Source organism: Stegostoma tigrinum, chromosome 12 (genome assembly GCF_030684315.1).
Source record: "Stegostoma tigrinum isolate sSteTig4 chromosome 12, sSteTig4.hap1, whole genome shotgun sequence".
NCBI classification, from domain to species: domain Eukaryota; kingdom Metazoa; phylum Chordata; class Chondrichthyes; order Orectolobiformes; family Stegostomatidae; genus Stegostoma; species Stegostoma tigrinum.
The window spans coordinates 43,712,652-43,726,259 of NC_081365.1; the positions used below are offsets into that span (position 1 = coordinate 43,712,652).

The 13,608-nt window shown below is 38.4% G+C and overlaps 1 protein-coding gene across 17 annotated transcripts in view; it reads left to right on the forward strand.

Moving 5' to 3' along the window:
* caska (calcium/calmodulin-dependent serine protein kinase a) overlaps positions 1-13,608 on the forward strand; it is a 408,353-nt gene that overhangs the window by 312,784 nt on the left and 81,961 nt on the right. For all 17 annotated transcript variants that reach the window (XM_059650307.1, XM_059650309.1, XM_059650310.1 and 14 more), the window contains one exon: positions 12,309-12,386. In XM_059650307.1, the coding sequence (XP_059506290.1) occupies positions 12,309-12,386 (78 nt within the window). The remainder of the gene's footprint in view (positions 1-12,308; positions 12,387-13,608) is intronic.

Consider the following 13,608-nt stretch of genomic DNA (forward strand, 5'->3'; position numbering starts at 1 on the left):
ATTCAGCGCTAAAGCCAGTTAATGAGTCTTTGCAGAAACTAATGCAAGTTTGTTGCATTTATAATTTTAAAATTATTTTGTGTGACATTGTTTGACATATAAAAGAAAGAAGAGCAGAAATAAATTTCCTGTTCCCCTTTGTTCCTCACATCTAGATCTTGTCCTGATGATGAATCAGGAAAGCATCAAAAATGCAAACTCTGAAATCTGTAGTGACCAGTGACCAGAAAGAGATAAAATTAGCGGTTATTTAGGAATTGGCACACAGAAGAGTGCGATCAAATGTAGACTTCAAAAGTAATCTTCAAATGAATGAGGAATTAAGTAAACTAAAATTGATAAAATACATCACTTTGAAAACAAAACTATTTTATGCACATTAATAGCATAATATTGTTTATATACAAAAAACAGTGCAATATAAATGAGCATTCTCCAAAATGAATGAACAGATCATTTCAAACCTGGATCTAATTTTTTTTAAGTTGTTGTAAACATTTTGGGAGAAGCAAGGCAGTGGATTCTTGGAGGAACGTTAGAATTTGCTAAGTTAGTTAAAAGAGATATTACAATATGAAAAGCATTAAAGAAGTCAGATCAGCCAATGAATATTAAATGTTCTACCAATCTATAATTATGAAACGTTTATAGCAGCTTGACCATTCATATCCGTGCCAGCTGTCTGTAAAAGCAATTCACCTAATCTTGTATAACCCTGCAGTTTCTCTATCTTTGGAATAGAATGCGATTGAATCCTGCTTTTGTTTTCTTTTGCAGATCTATATTTCAACATTGTTACCCTATCATGTAATGTATGAAACACATCCAATGGCATAACTTTTAAGTGGGTTTAATGAAATGACTAAATTACCATTGCTGCAGAGTCATCTCCTTGCACAATAGCCCAGTAATACCACAAAGTAAGAGATTGTAAGAACTGCCTATGCTGGAGTCAGACACAACAGTGTGGAGCTGGAGGAATACAGGCGGCCAGGCAGCATCAGAGGAGTAGGAAAGTTGATGTTTCGGGTCAGGACCCTTCTTCAGAAAATGCAGAAGAAGGGTCCCAACCAGAAACGTCAACTTTCCTACCCCTCTGATGCTGCCTGGCCTTCTGTATTCCTCCAGCTCCACACTGTTATACCACAAAGTAACTTCAATTTCATTGTTTGATTGGAAAAGGCTAAAGGTTGTTGTGTGTAAATTATTACAAGCTACCTTTTAATTTAGCTACTTATTAAGAAATCTCACAGGCAGTTAAAAACTGAAACAACATAGTCACCTTTATTGAATGTAGTAACTAAAATAAGGTTCCTCAAGTAAGCAAGTCAAGCCTCACAACTCAACTTGGCTATTACCTGATTAATGATGGAGTTCAGATACCATTCCAACAAATAGTATCCATCTTTGGATGTGTCCAGGGTTCGAACTTCATGCTGCGTCAATCTCCAGAGTTCTGGCATTGAATTCTTCAAGTTTATGATGTGACATTATTGACGATCCTTTAGCTTCTTTCATCTAAGATATTGCAAGTCTGCAGCCTGACTTCTCAGCAGTGCTTCCTTATTCTTTCTCACGTTTGGCATTGACTGTCTGTTTGAAGGCTCAGCTTTCCTGGGATTAGCTTCTTAAATTTTTCAGCAGAGCAGTTGTCCTTGCGGAATGAGAGAGTCATTTATCAAGGCACTGTTAAAACAGTTTTGATCATACAGCTTCTGCTCCTCCTCCCAGACATGTCTAATTGCTTTCTATTCCTATATAACTTTGTCCTTGTCCCTTAATTCTTTATTCCAAACAGTTATTGCTACTACTTGATGAGCAGTGATTGAAGTTCTGAAGTTTACACTAACATAAGGGTAACATTATTGTAATATGAAGCACAACCAATAGTGGTATAACGTTAGTAGACTTTAGAAAATCTGATTAAACATATTCTTTAAGAAATAGGTTAATGCGTAGTGGACATTAGCACAAAATTGATAGGGTGGTATGGAGTCAATGATAGTGGCCCCAGTGAAAAGCCCAAAATACTTTTCATGATCAGGCCTTATTTTAATATGGTCAGGTCCCTATGTATGGTAGATAATGACAAAAAGTGACAAATTCTGAACGTGGGAATATTGCAGGAAATCTGGCCGCTGCTGTATGCAAACATAATATTATTTTTGTTGAGCGAGAGAGATGATCTTGGAGTAGAGCTACAAGAGTCATCCACTAAATGTCCTGGTAATCCTGGGGCCTAAAGGAGCATTAATACCACTCCTGGCCACGCTAAAGCCTCCCTTAATTTCTGGTGCAAATAATTGTTGGTTAGATCATTCTGCATTTATAGGTACCAGAAAATTGTCCATGGCCCTAATGTAGATATAATTTGTATCATTCACTGTGACCTAATAGTCAATTAATATTATATAAACAGGTTGTAACAAGTTTGCAAATTGTCTTCATCTACCAAGCAAACTTGCAACAGAATCAGGCAGTACATTGTACATTTCAATTTTGTTGTCAAATCCTACCCTATCAGCCACAAATGAGCCCTTGCACTTCAAAGTGTATTGTATAGATTTATTGTGTGGCCATCTCTCCCCTCAGTAAAAGGATAGATAGAAGCTGAAGTCAGTGGAACATTTTATCTTTCTAACTATTTTTAGTGTTATCATTCACAGTTGAAATGATTTGCTGTGAATTGCTTAGAAGATTAATTGCTTTCATAGTTGCATCACCACTGTTGTAAAATGTATGTTTAATCCGAAAAACAAATAACAAAAACAGCCAAGCATGACAAAAAAAATCCATTGTACATTTATTAATATTACAAGATGGGAATGTTGAATTTTGTTTTTGACCTGACTTCATTTGAAACTGCTTTCCTTGCAGATATTTTCTGTGTTATTCTCAGTCAAGTGGGTATAATAGTGATCACTATTGCTGTGCCAAAATGATATGAAATAGTTTCTGGATGATCTCTCAGAATTGTACCAAATCTTACAGATAAATGAGAAGAATTGAAACTTGTTTACTTTAAAGCCTCATCATTAAAAGAACAGCAACATAATATTTTAAAATGTGAATAGCATGTTTTAGAAAAGTTTTAGAAAAGTGAATGATCCGCCATTTTACTTTTGCTGTGGGAATAGCAGAATTATGCTCTTAATGATGCCTTGATAGTATTTGTTATGACATAGCAGCAGTCATTCCTGTAAATTACTTGCAAATATGAAAAGATTAGTTTTACTCTTTACTGACAAAATCCAATATAGTATTAAATAAATGAAATATAACAAAATGGAACAGGATTACTTGTAGTCTACTTAAAAGTTCTCGCATTTATCCTTTCTAATGACTATTAACAGTAATCCTGACTACTAACAAAATGAATCTCACCCTTTGCCATAGGTCTTCCCATGTCGAACAGTGATCAATGTGGCCAAAACAGAGACCACACGTTATCTCTTCACACACACATCTTAATGAAGTTCAAACTCAGGATAATATTGAATTCTTCTTCCATTGCATTCACTTCCATGCACTTTGCCAGGAGACATTCCACCCTTAGACCCTTTTAGCCATTTTAATTATCTTTCCTACTTCTGGATATGTCACCAGGCATAGTTTCTCTTTCCTAGTTTGATTTCCTTTTTCTCCCAACTTGACATTGGCTATCTCAGTTCTGACTTTCTCTGAATCAACTGTACTATGCACCCCTGGGTCTAACCTGCCGACTGGGAAGTTCTGTTGTCTGACCAAACAGCAAGCCAGTGCTTCCAGAACAATCACTAGTCTAATTTCCTCCCGTGATCTTATTTCAAATGCTTTCTGTTATGATAGCTCCCCAACTATGTGCAGCTTATTTCTACCTCCTGCCAAGAGACATAAACGGGGCTGTCAGGGTAGGCCCATCATTTCAGCCTGTTCCTATCCCACTGAACTGCTTGGCCTTCCGCTTGTCGTGTCTCTCATTACACACATTGTGACTCCTCTGATGCTCTCTGTCACTTTTGAAGTTTCAGTTTCCTGGCCATAAACCTGGATTGAGAAACCTGTTCAACTTTTCTTCCTTTCTACCCTTCTCTGTTTCATGTGGCCCATCTCTGAATTTTCCTTTCATTGACTTGTCTATCTCCATTTCTGACAATAGCATATTAACTAATGTTCATTACAAATCACTGCCGTTCAGTGCTATCACAACTATACTTAGTTGCATCCTACACACTGAAAGGATTCCATTCCTTTCTCCCTATTCCTATGTCTTCATTGCGTATGTTTTGATGATGCAGCAACATTTCTATTATGACACAGAGACAGACAGCTGAACCAAAACACCCTTTCTATTTCTGTACTAACAACACAGTAAAGTTAAATTGTTGAAGGCCCCCAAATAGTCACTCCAATGCTTCCTGTGCTCTCCTCACACTTCAGCATTCACCATTCATTTGTGATACCTTTGACCACTTCTCAATCACTCTTACAGTCCCACCCATTCAATGGCATTTCCTTTTGTTTCATCCAAGAACCTAAAAACTCCTCCTAGGTGAAGCAGCAGTTTACAGTCCAATTTAGTTTACTATATTTGCTGCTCATAATGTGGTCCCTTCTGCTAACTCTTGTTCAGTTCTTGCCTTACATTCTATCACAGATCTTCCTCTTGTCCTTGTTCCACTGTTGCATCTCAAACCGTTCCAGATCTGATGAAAGATCATCAACCTAAAACGTTAATTTTGTTTCTGTCCAAGATGTTGTCTGAATTGCTCAGTATTATTACCATTTTTTGGGTTTTTAAAATCAATTTATTAATATGTAGTTCCTTTTAAAATTGAGAGCAGAGCATTAGTGGTGAAGATCATGGTCAACCACATCAAAAACTAAGAGTTTAAGAAGGAGAAAGAACTGTGCATCATCATCATCACAGAGGTTGTATTTATGACTTTGATTAGAGCTATTTCACTGTCATGTGAGAATAGAATTGAGTGCTATTGTGGAAAAAGTGGGTGTTGATTTGGAAGGCAATAGCACACTTTGGAATAGAAAAAGGTTGTTGGAGATGAGATGGCATTTTCCACTTGAACAGCAGAGCAAAGACGGATCTGCCGATGGACAATGATGAATGCAACTCTGAAAAGGAAAGGGCAGAAACATAAAATGAGGACGCCATTTAGCAAAACAAACGTCATCTACAAAATACCTTGCAAGAACTGTGACAAACACTACATTGGACAAACAGGCAGAAAACTAGCCACCAGGATACATGAACATCAACTAGCCACAAAACGACATGACCCACTATCACTAGTATCCTTACAATATTTTTATTGGGACAACACATTCATCCTAGGACACGCACGAGAATTCCTAGAAGCATGGCATTCCGACCGGAATTCCATCAACCAACACATAGATTGGCTCCAAATCAACCATTCTCTGAGAAAAAGAACAGGAAATGACATCACCAATGCAGGAAGTGACATCACTAACCCAAGGAAACCTAAACAGATAAATAGAAAGCGGGACATAACACCAGTGCTTCACTGGAGGTTCACTGATGATGTTACCTAGAATGGTGACAAAACATCTGAAAACTAACCTTCCAGCTCAGCGAGCAAACTCGTATCCAGAAACTCAACCTGAGCTACAAATCTTCTCAAAACTTGCTAGCCATTTAGCATGTTAGCTATGACTCTGGGCTCAACTACATTCCTATTGTGCACCCAAGTTCCCACCCACCAAGTTTAGTTCTGTTTGTGCCTATCCACACTCCTTTTGAATTTGTGTCCCAACATAGATGATAAACAGTTTCACCTTAATAGATTTTTAGTACTGTGTAAAGAAACTTCTCTTTTTGATCTGAATTTTAAGCTGAAAGAAAAGTGCTTTGCAGTGATGCTGGCTGATATAATTTCTTTCAAATACATCTTTAAAGAAGACACAATCCATTAAAAGTAACACTTGCAATAAAATAGCTATATCTGAGTTTGATACACATGCAAGAAGGGTTCAACTGTGAATAATTAATAATCCTTTGTAATTATAAAGCTTTGTTTGTTGTAACCAGAGTTCCATGAGAATTTGACAATTTGTTAATCAATGCTGAAAAATGAGATTACACAAATTCTCTAGCCGCCTTAGTTTATCATGTACCAAAAAATAGCAAGATGCTAGTAGTTTTGCAGAACAGACGGCAACATTTCACTTTGTCGCTGCAGAATTAGACAGTCAAATTATTATCAGAAAATAGCCAGTAATGTGTTAAGAATTATTTGAAATTTGTATCTGCATGTCTGCTAAACTTGCATAATCTTCTTATAAGGGGAAGTTTCATTCATTATGTAGCTGTCCTGGTGGAATTGGAATTACTAACGTTTTGTAATTCATGTTTTTATTCTTGCAGAATAATGTACATTAAGTCCTGCTTTGATTCACAACTTCTGATTTGAAATATTCAACAATTTATTGGGAAGTGCATTTAACCACTGCCCATCCCCTCTCACTCTCTCACTCTCTCTCACACTCTCACTCTCTCACTCTCACTCTCACTCTCTCCCTCTCCCTCCCACACGCCCACGCACACGCATACCCCGCGCGCGCGCTCTTTCCCTCTCTCGCACACGCGCACCCACATTTTCTCCTGTGCACACGTACTCTATCTCTTCCCTCTTTCTCACTGTCTCGCATGCACACATCCACCCAACCTTGACAGTAACCAAAAGAACTGCAGAAGCTGTGAATTAGGAGCAAAAATAGAAGTTGCTGGATAAGTTCAGATTTGGCAGCGTCTGTGAAGAAAATAAATCAGAGTTAACATTTCGGGTCCAGTAACCCTTCCTCAGAACTGATTATTTTCTTCGCAGATGCTGCCAGACCTGCTGAGCTTTTACAGCAACTTTTGTTTTAGTTCCACCCAAACTTTGTCTGATGAAAACTGGGTAACACAATTAAAATGTAGCAAGTACGTTCTGTGTTGATTTTTTTTGAAAGGTTGTCAAATATTTCAAACATGAGGAAGCCTCCCGAAGTAAAGTGAGAACCAATATATTTATATAAATTGAGTCCTTTTACATCAATAATGTCAAGTAGTAATATCTAAGTTTTTTTTTTATTTTTTGTAAAATGAGTTTAAAAGTTGTTCTAGAACAAAACATGCTTTACCCAATTTTTCCATGGTTCGTAGTGACACTGAATATTGCAGTGTGTTTCCTGAAGGAAAACCAATGAACTAGATCAAACACATAACGAAGGTCATGTGAGGTCCAACCATGGTTTATTTTTCTGGGGCTCACTGAATCTAGCGAGGTTTGAGAAGATTTGTAGCTCAGGTTGAGTTTCTGGATGTGAGTTTGCTCGCTGAGCTGGAAGGTTAGTTTTCAGACGTTTCGTCACCATTCTAGGTAACATCATCAGTGAGCCTCCAATGAAGCACTAGTGTTATGTCCCGCTTTCTACTTATCTGTTTAGGCTTCCTTGGGTTGGTGATGTCATTTGCATCAACGCAGGAAATGATGTCACCAACCCAAGGAAACCTAAATGGATAAATAGAAATCGGGACATAACACCAGCGCTTCATCGAAGGCTCAGTGATGATGTTACCTAGAATGGTGACGAAACGTCTGAAAACTAACCTTCCAGCTCAGCGAGCAAGCTTACTGAATCTATTTGTATTTTCTTTATCGTTCTGTGCAACAAACTTATTCAATCTTTTTTGGTATTCAAGACTTTCCTGTCCATTACTATGTATCGTATATCCCAGCTAATCTGTGCAATGTCCTCCAGCTGCATCAGTTTGAATTGACAATACCTGACTTGTATGTAGATTAAACATGTACTAATTTTTCTTCCATGGATAGAATCTCACTGCTGCCCAGTGCTGTACATTGTTCCACCTTTGCTCCTCTGTGGTCTTCCTTAGGTTTTTTTTAATGGTTGTTGCAGTGCAGTTGTCTGTTTCTGTGGAAACATACCACTCCTGCATGATTTAAATTCCAGCTGACAGAGTTGCTGGACTTCAGTTGTGTGGTCATTAGTGAGCTCATAGGAAGGTGGACATCTTAGTAGTGGAAAAAATATTAGCTAAACGTTTGTTATCAGTACTTTTTTTCAAAGAACAGAAGTGTATTTTTAAAAATGAAGAAAGTAGTTTTAAAAGATTTGCCAATGAGTAACATGTGATTCAAATTGAATGTTATCATATCATTTATATACCATTAATTATCTTCCATCTAAAGTCGCAATAAAGCTGGATCAAAAAATGTCCACCTATATACATGGTGGACTTTTATGATGGCATATATTTCTTTTCATTTTTTAAAATTAACCTATTTTTCTAAACAACCTGTTCAGAGATGTTATTAGACACCTTTAGAGCAGGTGGGAAATGATCTGGCCTCCAGGTCCTGGGGTAACAATATGACCACTGCACCACAAGAGGTAAGAGTTTGACTGAAGGTTATGCACATATTGATGGAACATAGTTACTTTTTTCAAATGTGGAAGGGAATGAATCCATCTATTTCCACTTGCAGCTGTTAAAGAATCTCACAGATGAAATTTGTCAGCATTCCTGCTGTTATGATCCTGTTGGAGCCCATTAATATTTAAAGAATAAATCTGAGCTCTCAGCAATTAACCAAACTTGGCCACAAGATTTCGTGTTTTAAACACAACTGAAGTTTATATACGAACATATACATGACAGTAACTTAATACAATAGCTTATATTATAAAGCTTATAAAGATTCTACCTTTTACTTCATCACAAGAATTCCCTTATCTGACATCCTTTTAATGTTCACTAACTTTCCTTTGAACATCTTGCCAGTATATTACTGCTCACTGGAATTCAATCTAATTTCTCTTCAGTATTCCAGCTACTCTCCAAGTTACAAAATTTCATAAGGTCTTTCATTACACCTATGATTGAATGCCCCGCCTCTTTCTTTACCAACCTCGCTATGTTCAACAGCTCAAACACAGGCTTCCCTTTGACTCTTTGAGCATTGTTTTAAAACATCAGAAAACATTTTTTAGTAATCCATTGCTGTGATTTCAAACCGTAGCCACACTCATTACATCCAGAACTTAAACTGCAACAAGTTAACTGCCTCTTATTGAGAAGATATTGTAGATTACATTTGTTAGATTCAAGCCAAATAAATCTTTCAGGATTGTTTTGTCCCCCTTCTCCAGCTTTGTCTTGAACTGAATTCCAATCACTCAATCACAGGTTAAACTTTAGACATTAAATCAAACAATTACTCTACTTGAGGCGTGAGTATGGCTTTATCTCTCAACTTCCAAGGAGATACTTAAAACCCAAAGCTAGCACAGTCCCTCCATAAGACTGAGGAGCAGAGTTAGGCCATTTAGGCCATTGAATCTGCTCTGGCATTCGATAATGGCTAATATGTTTCTCAATCCCATTCTCCTGCCTTCTCCCCATAACATTTGATCCCCTTACCAGTAAAGAACCTACCTATCTCTATCTTAAATGCACTAATGACTTAGCCTCCCCAGCTTTCTGCAGCAGTGGGTTCCACAGATTAACAGCCACCTGGCAGAAGAAATTACTCTTTATCTCAGTTCTAAAGGGTAGTTCCTTTACTCTGAGGCTATGCCCTCAGTCCTAGTCTGTCCAGCTAGCAGAAACATCTTCTCCATGTCCACTCTATCCAGGCCCCTCAGTATGCTGTAAGTTCAAAATTCCCTCATCCCTCTAAACCAGCGAGTACAGACGTGGAGTCCTCAAGCATTCCTCATATGACAACCCCATCTCTGAACCCGCTCCAAAGCTAGCACATCCTTCCTTTGATATGGAGTTTAAAACTGCTCATGATACAGGCGGCACAATGGCTCAGTGGTTCGCACTGTTGCCTCAGAGCGCCAGGGACTGAGGTTCGATTCCACCCCCGGGCAACTGTCTCTGTGGAGCTTGCATGTTCTCCATGTCTGCATGGGTTTCATCTGGATGCTCCAGATTCCTCCCACAGCCCAAAGATGTTCAGGCTAGATGGGTTGGCCATGATAAATTACCCATAGTGTCCAGAGATGTATAGGTTAGGTGGATGGGTCTGGGTGGGATGCTATGACGGTTGGTGTGGACTTATTGGGCTGAAGGGCCTGTTACCACACTGTAGAGATTCTATGAATATTTCAACTGCAGTCCGACCAAGCCTTATACAACCTCAACAGTACATTTTCTGTTCTTGTATTCTATCCCTCCTTAAAATGAATGCTAACATTGCATTTGTCTTGCTTACTGCCAATTGCACCTGCATGTTAACCTTAAGAGAATCCCGAACTCCCTTTGCGCTTCAGAGTTCCAAAGTCTTTCCCCTTTTAGAAAATAGCCAGTGCCACTATTCTTCCTATCCAAGTGCATAACCTCTCACTTTCCTTATTGTATTCCATTTGCCACTTATTTGCCTATTCCCCTAGCTTATCCCAGTCCTTCTGCAGCCTCCCCACTTCCTCAACACTATCTGCCTGTCCACATATCTTTGTGTCACCTGCAAATTTAACAACAATGTCCTCAGTTCCTTCATCCAGATCATTAATGTATAATGTGAATAGTTGTTGCCACAACACAGACCCCTGTAATCTCCTGTAGTCACCGTCTGCTATCCTGAAATACACAATTTTGTCCCTAAGCTCTGCCTTCTGTCAGGCTTCCAAACCCTCTATCTGCACCTTGCCCGTAGCACCATAGGCTCTTATTTAGCAGCATCTTGTGCAGCATCTTGTCAAAGGCCTTCTGGAAGTCCAAATAGATCATGTCCGCTGGCTTTTTTTTCCTCTAACTTGCTCATTACTGCCTCAAAGAATTCTAACAGATTTGTCAGGCATGACTTCCTTTTGACAACGCAGTGCTAATTCAAATTGTTGTATCAAGCACTTGCAAATATTCTGCAATTTCAACGTTAATAATAAATTCTAAAATCTTACCAAGGTCAAGCTAACCGGCTAGTTGTTTCCTGTCTTCTGCCTCCATCCTTTCTTAAACAGAAATGTCATTTTAGCCATTTTTCAGCCCTCTCAGGCTCTCCCTGACTCTAGCGATTCCTGAAAGATCACTTCACATGCCTGTACAATCTCCTCAGCTATCTCTTCCAGGTATAGCTGCCCAACTCCATTTCTAACATCAACCCATCTTGTCAGCTGGCCGTGCTCTAAAGGAATTCACAAAGATATATTCAAAGAAAAGTAATATTGGACAAATCAGATAACAGACCAAAATGTAGATTCACAGACCATAATCTTTATTTTTCAGTTTCTTTGCCAGAGTGGTCAATCATTGAGCATGTTCAAAGATGCCACCCTTGTACTTTTTAGCAAAACATCAAAAATTTATTCCATGAGAAAAACGAACTAAACTAGACAAATAACAAAGTGTGGAGCTGGATGAACACAGCAGGCCAAGCAGCATCTTCAGAGCACAAAGCTGATGTTTCGGGCCTAGACCCTTCATCAGAAAAGGGGGATGGCGAGAGGGTTCTTTCTTTCTTTATCTAGTGGTGGTAATGTCAAGGCAGCAAAAACTTCAGTTATCTCCCCAGGTGGCTTGCTGGTCATTTAGCTAAAACCCCATTATTTCTCTGCTGTTTTGAACTCTGTTCAAAATGACTTCCTGACCCATATCTTCATAGCAACGAGAAACTAAAATCCATTTTCCTCTGCTTTAGAATCCACTTTCTTAAAACATTGACAATGTATTATGAGCATTCATAACTTATTCAACTGTACGCATTTCTGTGTCAGTGTGTGGCAGCCTAATCACATGTATAGATGGAAATTAACTTTTAACTCCGGAAGCTTCTAAAACTTTGGGCAACCAGGTGAATTACTTATCCTCTGCTGGAAGAGCTGCAAAAATGTGTCTCCAGTTCTTTCGCTACGTAAGCCATACGCAGTTTGTGATCTTTCTTGCTATGAATCTCTTAATGAGACCTTTGAAGTACATTAAATTCCACTTCTGTGAATTGCCTTTTATTCATGGTTGCTTTAACCATATATTCAACCAGTTACTCCCATTTTCAACAATTAAATGAAAAGTTTATTCTAAAACCTATGAATTATAACTTAGTATTCATACACTGCACAATAAAAACACCAGCTTTAACAAATCTAGTCCTGTCAAAAAGCAGCAGTGAATTGCAAATTTGCCCTAGTGACAAGTATTATAAAAGTACATGTGCTACAGTGAGTGAGTAATCTATGAGAGTCATTTTTGGAAAGGAACGAGTTTACAATCATAAATAGATCATTGTTTGTATATACCTGTTATTTACATTTTATTTTTATTATATTTTTTTCTGTGCTAGCTGTACGACAAGATCAACACAAAGTCATCACCACAGATTAGAAATCCACCCAGTGATGCTGTCCAGAGAGCCAAAGAGGCAAGTTGCACAATTTTAGTTGTATTGTATTAAACCTTTTGTGCATTAGATTGACATTTTCATGTTGATCATTCTGTGAGCCTGCTGTTTCATATCATATCAAATAACATTTCGTACCCATTGTCATCTGAACTTTAAATTTAGATGAAGACCAGTATCTAAACAGATGATACTATAGTTAGCCTTGTGTAGGCTTGAGATATTCTTGAACCATACACAATCGTAATGTCTACTCCAAGGTTTCTTGCTCTGCATTGCGTGATCTTGAATTGGATTTTTTTTTGTTTTGTTATGGTTGGTGACATTGTAGGTGTGTCTTCGGACACTCAGACCTGATTATGGAGTTTGGTGGAATCGTGGTTATGTTGCGGAATCAGAAATCTAGCACAATTCAAATCCCACCAAATTTGAACTGGATCAGCTTTATTGTCACATGTACTTAAATGAGTACAATGAAAAGTTTATAAGTCGTCACTCATGGCACAATCTTAGGTATAAGTTACCTAGGGACAGATTTTTCAGTACAAGTTATTAAAAAAAAAGAAAAATAAGGAAACATAAAGTCCAGTATTACAGATTGTAGGAATAAATTTGAAAAAAGAGAAGTAGCGTTCAGAACAACAGTCCTTCCAACCTAGCCCACGCTGGCACCTAGCCTCCAGTCTGTGCCAGGCTTTGACTACAGATCACACTGGGTTTCACATCGAGACTCTGAAGGCCACAAGACTGACCTGAAATCACATCGAGGCCAGAATGCACATAAAGGCCAGGCCAAGCTGAAAGACCGCCGCAAGCTACCACAAGACCACTACGCAGGCTGATAAAACACCTCGTTGAGTCCATGCTGAGTTTGGAAGTTCAGGATGTCTCTGAGAGGAAAGAAGGAAGGAACAAAACACACGAGAGAAGGAAAAAAGAAAAAGGCGCCAATGGAGTGGATGGGCTCCTGCTGAAGTTCCCTACTTTACCACCATATTGGATCAAACAAGTTTAGTTGAAATAAAATCTATATTTATAGATATTAGTAAAGTGACTGAGAAATTCAAAAATGACCTTTAGGACTAACCCACTGTTCTGACACAACCTGACCTATGGGTATCTGCAGCTCCATATCACCATGATTGATACTGAACTTCTCCCTTAAGGTGCCTAAAAGCCTTACAGTTTTAGGCTGTAAAACAAGTTGATTGAAAGGAAGGCTGTGATCTAGAAATCAAATCAG